General features: G+C 39.6%; 1 protein-coding gene across 1 annotated transcript in view; it reads right to left on the reverse strand.

Moving 5' to 3' along the window:
- Positions 1 to 3,381: 3,381 nt before the first annotated feature.
- Positions 3,382 to 13,827, reverse strand: part of LOC149828795 (uncharacterized) — an 87,293-nt gene continuing 76,847 nt past the window's right edge. Inside the window, exons 8-14 of the mRNA XM_090016978.1 lie at positions 5,886 to 5,976; positions 5,727 to 5,797; positions 5,548 to 5,617; positions 4,449 to 4,501; positions 4,229 to 4,322; positions 3,872 to 3,969; positions 3,382 to 3,740 (exon numbers count right to left, since the gene is read on the reverse strand). Coding sequence (XP_089873104.1) covers positions 3,654 to 3,740; positions 3,872 to 3,969; positions 4,229 to 4,322; positions 4,449 to 4,501; positions 5,548 to 5,617; positions 5,727 to 5,797; positions 5,886 to 5,976 — 564 coding nt within the window. The 3' untranslated portion in view covers positions 3,382 to 3,653. The remainder of the gene's footprint in view (positions 3,741 to 3,871; positions 3,970 to 4,228; positions 4,323 to 4,448; positions 4,502 to 5,547; positions 5,618 to 5,726; positions 5,798 to 5,885; positions 5,977 to 13,827) is intronic.

Consider the following 13,827-nt stretch of genomic DNA (forward strand, 5'->3'; position numbering starts at 1 on the left):
GGTTTGTTGTCATCAAATGATCCAAATAGGTAGGAAGCATCTTGAAAGACTCTTCATATGAACCATATAGCTCTTCTTTCGTGCATTCATGTCTATGTCATGTTTGTTTGTAACTAATATCCACATCGCGACTGATGTTATTCATGATTTTTCTAGAAATCATCTTCGGGTTATCATATAGGTGTTTGTGATTAACACCAATAATTTATGCATAAGACAATTTTTTCACTCGAAGGTTGCCCAATGATCTACCACATATATGCTATCTTTCATACTTCTTCACTTGAAAGAATGTTGCTCCACACACACCTTTGTGCAATGGATCTTTCAGGGCAAATCACACAATCCATGAGTTCTTTCTCATGCATACGACAACCACTCTATTACTGCAGCCCCTCAAGAATTTTGTTTTATAGTTATTCCTGATCACATGATCTTTAAAAAACTCATGAAAGTACTTTGGATCATTAATCATTTTGGCTGACAACATTGTGTTCATCATTTGAGATTGTTGTTGGCCACTGAAAAGATTCTCGATCATTAAGTTTTTCGTTATGCAACTTGTCAATCAACTGAAATATCTCTGCTTCAATAATTTTCAATTGCTCTTTATTGTATGAGAATCCATTAAACGAGAACCTATTTAATCATGTCTTATTAGTATAAAAATAAAAAAATAATTCTATTGCCTAATAAATGCTCATATAGTTTATACAGCATACCAAGGGTTAGACTTTTCAATTGCTATTTACGCATCATTTGAATTTGTCATTAATTGTCCCATCATCAGTGTCTTGGTTCTATCTAATCGTTCATAAGTCATCCTCATCCTATCGTTCATGAGTCATCCTCATCCTATATAGTATAGTCATCATCATCATCTGATTCTCGGTTGTCTATATGATCACTGCTACCACTAATTGGTTGTTTGGATGCACAAAAAAAAATCAAAAGTCATTGTATTTATCTCTTCATTTACTTTCGTACATGCATTATTCTTGCATTTCAAACTTTTAATATTAATCATAAAAATAACACATTCATCATCACACCAACATCTCAAACATAAATTACAAAGTCTAATAACTTTATCTCATTATGTCATCTACCCTACAAGGCAGAATGTTATCCAAATTATTACGGTGAAGATCAATAGCACTGGTTTACTGATATAACTCCACATCCTCTGATCATATATAACATTAATTATTGGGGTAAGTTCTTCATTACCTGCACACACGACATCTATATCTCAAATACATTCAGGCAACTGCATGCCTTCCGCACACATGTTAAGAACATCAATATCACCAACTATTTAGGACAATCAGATGTTCGCCTCAGAAGTTAGCTCAATAGATAGTGCCTGAGATAGATGGATATTCTCCACAGGATTTCCATCATTCTCATCATCGCTTCTTCGATAGATATTTTGTTCATCAACTACATCTTCTATATCACTTCTAACTACTTGTTTATCTTTGCAAGAAACTAAGTAAACATCACTATTTTATATCATCATCCAAAATATCTATCCATATTTATTGGATATCTATGTTTGAAGAATAATTATACTTAATGGTCACTAGCTTTTTCACATATCTAGTTTTACGAGACAAGAAAGCCATAAATTTCTTTACGCTACTATTTTTTAATACCATTAAGATCTCCAATTAGGGTAATCAATGAGACGGTCATATACTTTAACCCTTTCTAAAGTCATCATTAACTGCCTACACCAACCACACAACATATCATTCATTTAATGAAAATAGCATGTAAGAAAAGGTCATTCATATAATGAAAATAGCATGTAAGAAAAGGTCATTCATATATACATTCAATTAACACAACTACCTACAAACACTTTGAAAATCCACTACCTACAATAGCCCCATTACCCTTATAGAATGCTTGTGCACAGTCAACCTCAACTCCATTACACTAATTGAATGCCCGTTCACAGTCAAACATAAAACCACTAAATATTAAATGAAAAACTAAGAGACAAACATAAATCATTTACAACACCAACAAATATATATATTTATAAAAAATTAAACAAAAAAATTGGTGCTAAATATTAAATAAAATATTAACAAACATACATAAATCACCCATGATAACAACCAAATACAAATACTACATGGCTATTAAATATATAGATCTAAAAAAAATACTTAAGAATGCAATAAAACAATATATAGAGAGAGTCCATGAATTTGAGAATTAGAAATATGTTGCAACTTTGCCGAAATACTGCAAGATGAATTTTATAAGAATCGCAACAAATGTGAGATAAAAAAGGGTTAAGATTCTAAAGAAAAAATGGTTAGGGTTCTAACAAGAATCAAACAGAAAAAAAAAGAACCGCAATGACTTTATATGTTAATAAGAAAGTATAAGAAGGTAAGAAAATTCACAAAATAACATTGAGAATGATTTGTGAACATCGTACTATATTTGTGGACGTACTTCATAAAATATAGTTAAAGGAGGTCTGCACAGCTTGGGTAACATTCACAAAAATGATTTATGATGGTCATATTGTATTTGCGATCGTACTTCATGAAATATAGTTAAAGGAAGTTCACACAGTTTGGGTGACATTCACAAAAATGATTTGCGCAAGTCGTGCGATATTTATGAACATACTTCGTGAAATATAGTTAAAAAAAATCACACAGTTTGGGTGACATTTGCAAAAATGATTTATGTGTATTTGTTGGCATAGTTCATAAAATATAGTTAAAGGAGGTTCGCATAGTTTGGGTGATATTCACAAAAATGATTAGTGAAGGTCATATTGTATATATGAACGTGCATCGAGAGTATTTAATTAAAGGAGGTTCATACATTTTGAGGACATTCGCACAAATTATTTGCAAAGGCCGTACTGTATTTGCGAGCGTACGTTGAAAGTGTTTAGTTAAAAGTACACATTTTGAGTGATATTTGCAAAAATAATTTGCGAAGGACGTATTGTATTTGTGAACATATGTCAAGAATGTTTAGTTAAAGGAGTTTCACATATTTTTGGTGACATTCACAAAAATGATTTGAGAAGGTTGTTCTATATTTGCAAACTTACTTCAAGAGTATATAGTTAAAGGAGTTTCGCATATTTTGAGTGACATTTGCAAAAATGATTTATCATATTTTGAAAGAGCAAAAATGTCTTAAAAAAGTTGAGAATCCAAGATTTTGAACACGGGAAGGCAAAGGCTTGGTCAACTTGGAAAGCCCCAGAGGATCTCTTCCAGTCGAAGTATGCAGTGTTAATCGTAAACCTCCATATCTAGATTTTCTTGGCAAAGAAAAATTCTTGTGATGAACTAAAAACTGTTACTTTGGGAAATCTAGGAAAAACAATACAAAAAATTGCAGTGTTAATGTTACCATCAAATCACAATGTTTTAAAACAAAAATAACACGATTTTATCTTTTTACAATATATCAAGATAAAATCATTATTCAAATATCACTGGCATTTTTTACCATCTCAGAATTAAAACCATGAAAACAACGTCTAGCCATTTATATTGACTAGATAAATTATTAGAAGCTGTATAAGTACATGGAAGCCGCAAGAGCCACAAAGTCAACTGCATTTCAATTTAACAAAGACAAGCCTAAGCAGTATGGATACCGGCTTACATAAGAAATTTATCAAACCAATCGCTTGCTTCCTTTACCATCTCGGTTGTCATAAAATGCCCAACTCCTGGTTGTGCTATGAACTGTCAAAGCAACAGAAAAAAGGGAAGAAAAGTTACACTTCAGTCCTCTCCATGAATTTTGGTCCTTATGGAAATGGGAAAAAAAATTGTCCCAACTCTCTCTCTCTCTCTCCACAAAACACATACACAACCTTGAAATTATATGGTGATTTAGCATCCTCATAAGCCATATGCGTCCTTGAAACAGGAAGCACTAAACCTCCAATAGGGCACCGTGGATCTTCTGCACCTGCCACACATGAAAAAAGGAGATCATGAGGAAACTATCAACCTTTCTTCCTCTTTTCTTTTTCTTTGAAGAACTACACTGGCAATCATCAAAGTATTCCTTGAACAGGAAAGAAGCAATTTGAGCTGCAGTTCAACTTTTATTTACAGTTCAAGCAGCATTATTTATTTTTGAATCGTTTTAAAGAGAAGAGAGGAAAAAGGGAAACACGAGGTTTGCATATTTATATTGAGAACTAGAAAGTTCTGGAAATAGATACCATTTAAGATAAGTAGAGGACGTGGTGCAATAACCGGAACAGAGTAAGGCGCATCAAATTGATGAGCTAGTCCTGGTGCAATTCGGTCCCAAACCTGAAACAAAAAACAGGATGATAATCCAAAAACTGAGGGGAAAGGAAAAAGCCAATTGATAATCAATACAAATGAAAATAAAACCAAACAAATAAAATTATATCATGTGCAACGACAAAAACAAACCTTCTCCACCACTTCCCTATCAATTGAAGGTTTTCCCAAATCAACACGTGCATCTGCAACCAGAAAAAAGAAAATTGGATATTCTGATGCAGACAGTTGAACAACTACATCTGCCCCCTAACACCTTGAATTGCCATTTGGGCTATAGATTCCCATATCCCTGGGATGAAACCATGAATACTAGCCAAACAAAATCTTATGAACACAAATTTATTCATATTTTTAACAATGCGAAAAAGGAAAAGATAACGAGAGGGGACACACCATGCAAGCTTCTAGAATGGTATGTTGCCTTGGACATTACAAAATACCAAAGGGTTCTGTCATGCATGCTCATGTCCAAATGCATTTGTCATGCATGAAGAAAGAGTAACCAGTTTCTCTAAGCATGATCCTCTGTGGGTCCCGCTGCATCTCTATTCATATGCATAAAGGAATGAAAACAATAAAAGGTTGCACATGATTTTATCAGATTTATCAGCAGCATCTAGGCTGTGTCCTCCGAAACAAGCATGAGGCTAGATAGATTTGCGACAAGATAGATTCATTGAATGAGGTATTGGAAACAACAGTAACCCAGTAGAAGCAGTGAAGCTTCCCTGCAGTGTGCATGTATATGTAACAAGAACCAAGTTTTGTATTTCATTTTACGTAGCAAACAGGAGACATTAAAAAAAAAGATAGTACTTCAAATGCACGATCATGATACAGAAAGGGAAAAAAGAGGGGAATTCTATAAGCTAGTGACATTGTACAATGAAAATGAAAAAAAACAATTGTTCAACAAGAGGAAACATAGGAAGCATCTAGTTTATCAAATCTAAACAACAAAAATGTATATGAAAAAAAACAAAATTTCAAAGGAAACACAAGAAGCATTTCTTGTTTATCAAATCTAAACAACAAAAACTACCATATTAGGTAACCTTACAAACTCGTAGGTTCAACAACTTGGAAAACTTACACCAATATCCTAGTGTTAAGGCTCCAACTAATAACACATTTTAAAGCCTGGAAGATTAATAAAAACATGATATAATCTAGACCACTTGTACAACCTAACAAGAGCTGAGATTCAGCAGACAGTGTGCAAGCTCACCTTCAAAAACAGGCTTTATGCTATCAACTCGAGCCTGCCATTTATCATTTTCCAATGCCCAACGAAATCCCTGTAATAATTCAGGCAAGTTGATTAGTGTCATCTAGAATATAGTCCAAGCCTCAAAGAATTGCAGACATCACACAGGAAAAGAAAACAGAAGGCAACAAGGTTCATACCTGAACACCAATTATTGGCACAACCACTGCATACCTGGCATCGGAAGCAGCAGCCAACCAAGCATGCATTCCTGTAGCCTCAAACCAATCAGTTGCATATTTCAATTGCAAGTGTCTCACTAAATATTAAAAAAATTAAAATAAAACTTACGCACCCACCTCCAAGTGATTCACCAGTAATCCCAATTTTAGAAGGATCAACATCTTCCCTCTGAGTTAGATAGTCGGCCAATTTTATCAAGTCCCAGACCTTCCACGTTTAAGTAAACATAGAACATTGATCAGAGACCCATTTGATGTAGAAGCGTAAACATTATAGTGCAATAAAAGCACTAAATACCCTTCTGGTTGTTTCATGAGTAGGGTCATGTCATGCTTCAAAAAAGTGGGCAGGATCTTGCCAAACCCTAAGGAAATAATAGTTAGTAATTGGATATTTGAGGAAACCTTAGTCTTCTATAATATTGGCCTAAGTATGTTAAACACATATGCTAACCATTTATTTATCACATGAAAGTCTTTGAACCTTCTACTCGATCTTGCATCCCATATAAAGTTCTCCATCATCCATGCTATGGCCACCAGTCCCCATTTGGGAATTTTTTAACCCAATTCTTCACAAAAATATTATTCTCCATTCCTAGAAAACAAAAATTGAGAAAAAAATAAGCTCAGTTTATTTATAGCTTGAAGATCTTGCTTTAGGCCTGTCTCTCACTCACCAAATCCATAGAGAGAGAGGCTTTTTATTTATAATATTGTATGAGGTTTACATACGATAAGAAGAGTCTTTCCTCGTTCAATATAGGAGACTCCAACTTCTTTAGGAAGTCTAGTTACAAACTCTTCCTTAGGACTAACTTGATTATTTCTCTCTAGGCATCCTTCCAATAGGACTCTTCACACGTCAACAATCAGATTTGGTTCCAGAACGTTCACACTCATATTGGGTAGGAAACTCTTTATGTTCACATTTTCTTGACTCTTCTAGAGACACCTTTCTCACACACCATGTGCTTTAACTGGAATAACTGCCTCCACGTACCACACACTTTCTTTTCAACCAACATTTTCATCCAACATATTCTGCTCTCCCTTGAATCTGTCTTTTCTTCCTTCCAGTAGCTGAAGCTACCAGTCCATCAAACTCACTATTTAATCTGAACACACACAAAGTGTTAGAGATTGAAGGTTCTGAGGTTCAGCCACTAGAATAGAGAGAGAATGGAGGGGAGAACGTATGCTGCTGAAAAACCCTCAATAGGGATCTCGTATTAGGCTTTTCTTTAAGTATTTGTAATATAAATATTAGGGTACTAAAATACCCTCTATACAATAGACTAAAATACAAGTGAGCCATTAATGAACATGTGACATAATGAATTTGAGTTGGGTATGGATCTCAGATCCAAACCCAACCCAAATATGATTGACGACTTCTTTTCACCCTCCCTCAAGTTGTACATGGTTTTGAACCATGAACAACTTGCCTTTCAACATCAAAAATCTGTCTGTGATGACTCCTTTTGTAAACAAGTCAGCAACTTGATCAGTGGTCCGAACAAATTCAGGTTCAATTTCCTTCTCTTCAACTTTCTGTCTTACAAAATGTTGATCTATTTCAATATGCTTGGCACGACTATGGTAGATGGGATTAAAAGGCATGTTAATGGCACTTTGATTGTCACATAAGAGAAGACATCGAGATATCGATTCTCCTACTTCTATCAATAGGTGTCTGATCCAAGTTACTTCGGCTGTGGCAGCTGCCATTGATCTATATTCGGCTTCTGTACTCGACCTGACAATGGCCTTTTGTTTCCTACTGCTCCAGGAGACTAGATTTAGGCCAATGAAAACACAGTATCTGGAGATCGACCTGCGCTCATCTGGATCTCCGACTCAATCTTCAACTGTGTAAGCAAAAAGTTCATGCGTGTCATGCTTGTTAAGACTAGTCGACTATTAGTTAGTTTCAAGTGTTTTATCTTTAAAGTTATTCTTTATTCTTAAAAGATGGTTCTTTAGAATATTACAAATAATGAGGGACCTCTTTGTAATTTATTCATTAGGCTAAACCTCTATTTAAACAAGAGGTGTTTAGCCCTAAAAGGTGATTACGATTTTTTCCCTCTCAGCCGCTCTCTCTCTCTCTCTCTTTCTCGGTTCCTGTGCAGTATTGGGTTTCTCCACATGGTATCAGAGCTGAAGGTCGTGGGAGCGTAAACCAGAGTTCGATCTGCGACAAAAAAAAAAGAAAAAAGGAAAAAGGTGCGTGCTCTACCTCCTTTAATTTGGGTGGCATAGATCTGATAACAGATCTATTGTCTGGCAAGAGTCAAGACATAGATCTCTAATCAGATCCATAGAACTCGGCAACATCGCTGTCATCTGGACTGTATATCGTCAACCGTGATGCCTTCATGAGCTGTGATTTTATCAACTGGACCTGGATTCAGTCGTGAATCTGAAGAAAATCTTATATTGTTAATCCTGGATCTGGATGAGAAAAGAAATTTCTGATTATTATGTTGGAACACTTAGATCGATCTGGGGTTGCCGTGATTGGAGTATCGCATGTTTCGTTATTTTTTTTTATCCTGTGCCGTGAGCAGTCTTCATCGGAGCTGTGTTGTCGTGAATGGAGTATGGCATGTTTTAATGTTCTATCTGTCGTGAATCCTGTACCATGAGCAGTCGGCAGTGGAACTGAGCTTCTAACAGAGCTGTGATTAAATACACAGATTTTTTTTTTGGTCGTGATCAGAGATGATGTGGAGGGTGTTTGTTGGTTGCTCCTGTAGATCAGTGTTATCATTTCCTGCATAAGCTTTCTTCATTATGGCTAAAGCTCAGAAGGCTGATTCTAAGACTGAATCTATTGGGGAATATAAGGCTTTTGTGAATCCTTTTTCTTATGGGTCTTCAGTGAAATTAAATGAAACTAACTATGCCAGGTGGTCTCGAACCTTTATGATGTCGGTATCTGGACATCGTAGAAGGCATATTTTGTTGGAAATTGAACCGAGTGATAAAGTGGAAAAATATGTTACTTGGGATGAAGATAATGACATTGTTATGTCATGGATCATGAACAGTGTTGAACCTCATATTGCAGACGGTCTAATCTATTATAATACTGCTAAACAAATGTGGGATAATCTTCGAGATACTTACTCTCAAGAAACAAATGTGAGCCGTATTCTGCAAGTGGAACAAGAAATATATAATTTGCAGCAGGGAGATCAGACATTAGCCCAGTACTATGCATCCGTTAAAGCTGCCTTTGAAAGGCTTAATGCTCACAGGCCTTTGTGTTGTTCAAAGCATAAGGATCATCAAGAGCAGACTATGGTTGCTCGGTTCCTCACAGGGCTATCTTCCGAATTCTCGGTTGCTAAAGTCCAAATGTTAACTGGATCTGATGTACCTACTCTAGTTGATGCATACAATCGCTTGAGCAGACTTGTTTTTTCTCTCCCACAATCTCATCCTATATCTCATACATCTGCCTTAGCTGTTCCTTCTGGTTATGGTCGTGGAAATACTCTGAACATTAGAGGATGTGGTCGTGGAAGAGGTGTGGGAGGTAGAGGTAAACTTCAATGCACATTTTGTGGAAAATCCGGGCACTTAGAAGACCGTTGCTGGGATAAACATGGACGGCCTGCCTTTCCTGCATCGAGGCCTAATGTTACAAAACTAGAGGTAGCAAATGCAAATGAAGCCTCGTCTCCCAGTGACTGCATTTCCCTGAGTCGTGCTGAATATGAAGAACTGGTAGCTCTTCGTCCTTCAAGCTCCTCCTCTCCTGTAGCCGGTGTGGCCTATGCAACAGGGAACCATCTTCATCTCAATGATAGTAAGTGGATTATTGTCTCAGGTGCATCCAGACATCTATGTGGAAATTCTCATTATTTTTCAGATCTAAAGGATATTACTACTCATCGGGGAGTCTCATTAGCAGATGGGAGCTCTTCTCCAGTAGTTGGTCAGAGAAATGTTTCTATATCTTCTTCCTTGCATTTGAAAAATGTTCTTCATGCTCCCTCATTTCCTCAAAGTTTACTTTTAGTGAGTTGTCTTACAAAAGAGCTAAACTGTAGAGTGATATTTGATCCTGTTGGTTGTCATTTTCAGGATTTGCTAACGGGGAAGAAGATTGGTGGAGGCTCTGAAGAAAATGGAGTCTACTACTTACATCATCCAGTAGGGAACAGTTTTGCTGCAGTCGACTATTCCTCTAGTCCTGTTCAGTGGCATCGTCGTCTTGGTCATCCGTCATTGTCAAAGCTTTGTCATGTCATTCCTCAAATTCCGTCTACTACTTCATTTCAGTATGAAGCATGTCAGTTGGGCAAGCATCATCGGAGTTCGTTCCCTTCTAGTCAGAGTCAGTCCAGTCATAAGGTCTTTGAACTTCTTCTTGCGGATGTATGGGGTCCTAGTAAGATTCCTACTAGGACTCAGTGTCGATATTATCTTGTTATTGTTGATGATTTCTCTAAGTTGTCTTGGGTATTCCTAATAAAAGAATATTAAGTCATTGATTCTTGAAATAAAAACTCAGTTTGAATCTGTTGTTAAGATTATCCGCACTGATAATGCGCTTGAGTTCAAAACAAAAGCCTTGTTGCAATTTTATCAAGACCATGGCATTCAACCTCAAACCTCCTGTGCCTATACTTCCCAACAAAATGGGGTGGCTGAACGAAAACACATGCATCTTCTTGATGTAGCACGTACCCTTATGATTCAATCAAATGTTATTGCTTCCTATTGGGGCGATGCTATTATCACAACCTGTTATCTGATCAACCGTATGCCTTCATTATCCATGAAAGACAAAATTCCTTTGCACATCCTGAATCCCAATGCTCCTCTTTTCTCTTTCTCGCCCAAAGTTTTTGGGTGTATTTGCTTTGTGCATAAACTTGGACCTGACCGTGATAAATTAGCAGCCCAAGCAATTAAATGTATTTTTATAAGTTATCCAAAGAACCAAAAGGGCTATCAATGTTATGACCCTATTTCTCACCGGGAGTATGTCAGTGCGGATGTATCTTTCCTGGAGTCCGTTCCATATTATTCTCAAACTGGATCTCAGATGCAAGTTGATCTAAATGACTCATTCCCCCTTCCTGTTCCTCCTTTCCCTTTGGAATCTGTACCTCCATTACCAGGTTCCACTCTACCTTCCTCACGGTTTCACAATCCCCCATTGGTATATGTGCGTAGAGCTCCACCTCCTCCTGAGCCCTCTCCTTCTTCTTCTCCTGAGGTAAGTATTCCTGATGACAGTGATCCTCATGTTGATGATGACAGGCCAATAGCTCTACGTAAGGGGACGCGACAATGTACCTTATATCCTATATCTCATTTTGTATCCGATACCAGAATTGGAAGTCAGATGAAAGATTTTATTTCTGCCTTATCTGCTGAAACTATTCCTTTGAACTATCAACAAGCAGAGCTTGATAGTAGATGGAAGCAGGAAATGCAAGAGGAAATGAATGCCTTATTTTCTCAACAGACGTGGGACCTGGTTAATCCCCCAGTGGATGTAGACATTGTTGGATGTAAATGGGTATATACCATTAAGTACCACTCAGATGGTTCTATTGAAAGATACCAGGCCAGATTAGTAGCAAAAGGTTATACTCAGACATATGGTGTTTATTTCTTTGAAACTTTCTCTCCTGTCGCACGAATGGATACCATCCGTCTAGTTCTCCCTGTAGCTGTTCACCATGGATGGTGTCTGTGTCAACTAGATGTGAAAAATGCATTTCTATATGGGGATCTGTCAGAAATAGTATACATGTAGCAACCTCCAGGGTTTGAGGTTGAGGGGGAGTGTCAGAAGATGTGCAGGTTAAAGAAAGCGATATATGGTCTGAAACAAAGTCCTCGTGCATGGTTTCAAAAAGTTGTTTGACGTGATGTCAAAGTTTGGCTTTAAGCGGTCAGCGTCAGATCACACATTATTTATCAAGAAAACTAACTCAGGTCTAGTTGTTATGGTGGTATATGTGGATGACATCATCCTTACAGGAGATGATATGAACGATATTGCAGCTACAAAGGCTCATCTTCAAAAGCATTTTGTTACAAAAGATCTTGGTCCTCTTAGATACTTTCTGGGTATAGAAGCTGCCAGAAGCAGCAGTGAAGGCTTGGTTCTGTCTCAACGTAAGTATGTTCTTGATTTATTAAAAGAAACAGGAATGTTGGGAGCCAAACCAGCAAATATTCCCATGGATCACAAAGTTCAGTTGTTGGAAAAAGGGTCGAAACCTGTGGATAGCAAAAGTTATCGCTCTTTAGTAGGAAAGCTAGTATATGTGACTGTGACTAGACCAGATATTGCTTTAGCAGTAAGCAAAATTAGCCAATTTATGGAAAATCCGAATGAAGTACACTGGAATGCTGCAATGATGATTTTCAGGTACTTAAAATCTTCCCCTGGAAAGGGGTTATTATTCAAGAAAGGGAGAACCCTGGAGATAGTGTAAAACCCCATTTAAAAAAAAAAAAAAATTTGTTTGGACCCGGGCCGGGTCGGGTCCGGACCCGACCCGGGCCCCTTTTTTTTTATTTAGGGTTTTAAGTAACCCGAGCTTTCGGGCGCCGCAACCCCCTTTCCTCCCCTTTCGTTTCGGGTGAATTGGGGAAACCCACCGAGGTTTCCCCTTTCATCGCCCCCCGAGCTCTTTAAGAGCATTCCAGGAGAACGAGGGGAGGCACGCCTCTCCTCTCGAGCTTCCTCCTCCTCGTGCCGACCTGCCGTCACTACGCCCCGCCGCCGACGCCGGCCACCGCCTCCCAGGTATGCCGCCCTCTTCTCCTCCCTCTTATCTTCCTCACCCCCTCTCTGTCACCTCGCCGGGAGGCCGGCAGGCGGCGCACGGCCCCTGCCGCGCCCTCCCGCCTCTCCGGTAATCATCGGAGGGCCGACAGGTGGCCTGCAAGGCCCCTGTCGTCCCCTCTTCCCTCTGGGGGTGCGCCGGAGTGCCGGCAGGGGACCAATGGCCCCTGCGACACTCCCTCACCTCTAGGGGTGATAGGGAATCCGACAGGAAGTCGGCTGCCCCCTATCACCCCCGTCCCGAACTCTCTCTCTCTCTGGCAGGGGTTAGCCCCTGCCGCCTCACGATCTCCGGTAGGCAGGGGCAATGCCCCTGCCGTTTTCTATTTCCCGGCAGGCAGGGGCTCACCCCTGCCACCTCTTGGCCTCTGGAAGGGCAGGGAATACCCCTGCTGCTCTTGATCCTCGACATGCATGGGGCCGGACAACCCCCCCTGCGACTCCGTGATTTTGCCAGGCAGGGGTCGAGGCCCCTGCCATTTGTAGGTGCTTCTGGCAGGGGCCGAGGCCCCTGTCGTCCCTTAATTCATCAGGCAGGGGTTGGGGCCCCTGCCATTTCCCCATTCTCGTCAGGTAAGGGCATTGTGCCAGGCAGGGGCCGAGACCCCTGCCATTTCTTATTCGCCGTGTAGGGGGCCGAGGCCCTGCCACTCTGACGTTTCTGGCAGGGGCTCAACACCTGCCACTTTAACGTTGTTGGCAGGGGCTCAGCCCCTGCCACTTTATGTTGCCGGCAGGGGCTTAGCTCTGCCACTTGGATGCTGCTGGCTGAGCCCCTGCCACTTGGATGTTGCCGGCAGGGGCTCAGCCCCTGCCACTTTGTCTTTGTCGGCAGGGGCTGACCCCCCCCCCCTGCCGCCTCGGTGTTGTTGACAGGAGGCTCAGCCCCTGTCACCCCGCGGTTGTCTGCAGGCAAGAGCTCGCCCCTTGTCATTCTTCTGATTTCGGCCAGCAGGGGCACACCCCTATTGCCTCTCTCTTTTCCTATAGGCATGCTTGTTTTTCTATTTTCTCCGCATAATAATTAACGTAGCACTGTTGCAGACCTCGCATCGGACCCCCGCTCTGGCTCCACGGCCTGAGCCTCGTATCATCTACACGCGTAGACGCACGCAGCTGCACGACATCCCGAGGTAGGGGAAAGTCGCACGGAAAGTTTGTATGAACAAAATAAAATAAGACTTCTGAGATAGAATAGTTATTTTATATACCTGCTTACCTGAAGAAGTATTG

Source organism: Nuphar pumila, chromosome 9, assembly GCF_984573655.1.
Source record: "Nuphar pumila chromosome 9, dmNupPumi1.hap1.1, whole genome shotgun sequence".
Lineage (NCBI taxonomy): Eukaryota > Viridiplantae > Streptophyta > Magnoliopsida > Nymphaeales > Nymphaeaceae > Nuphar > Nuphar pumila.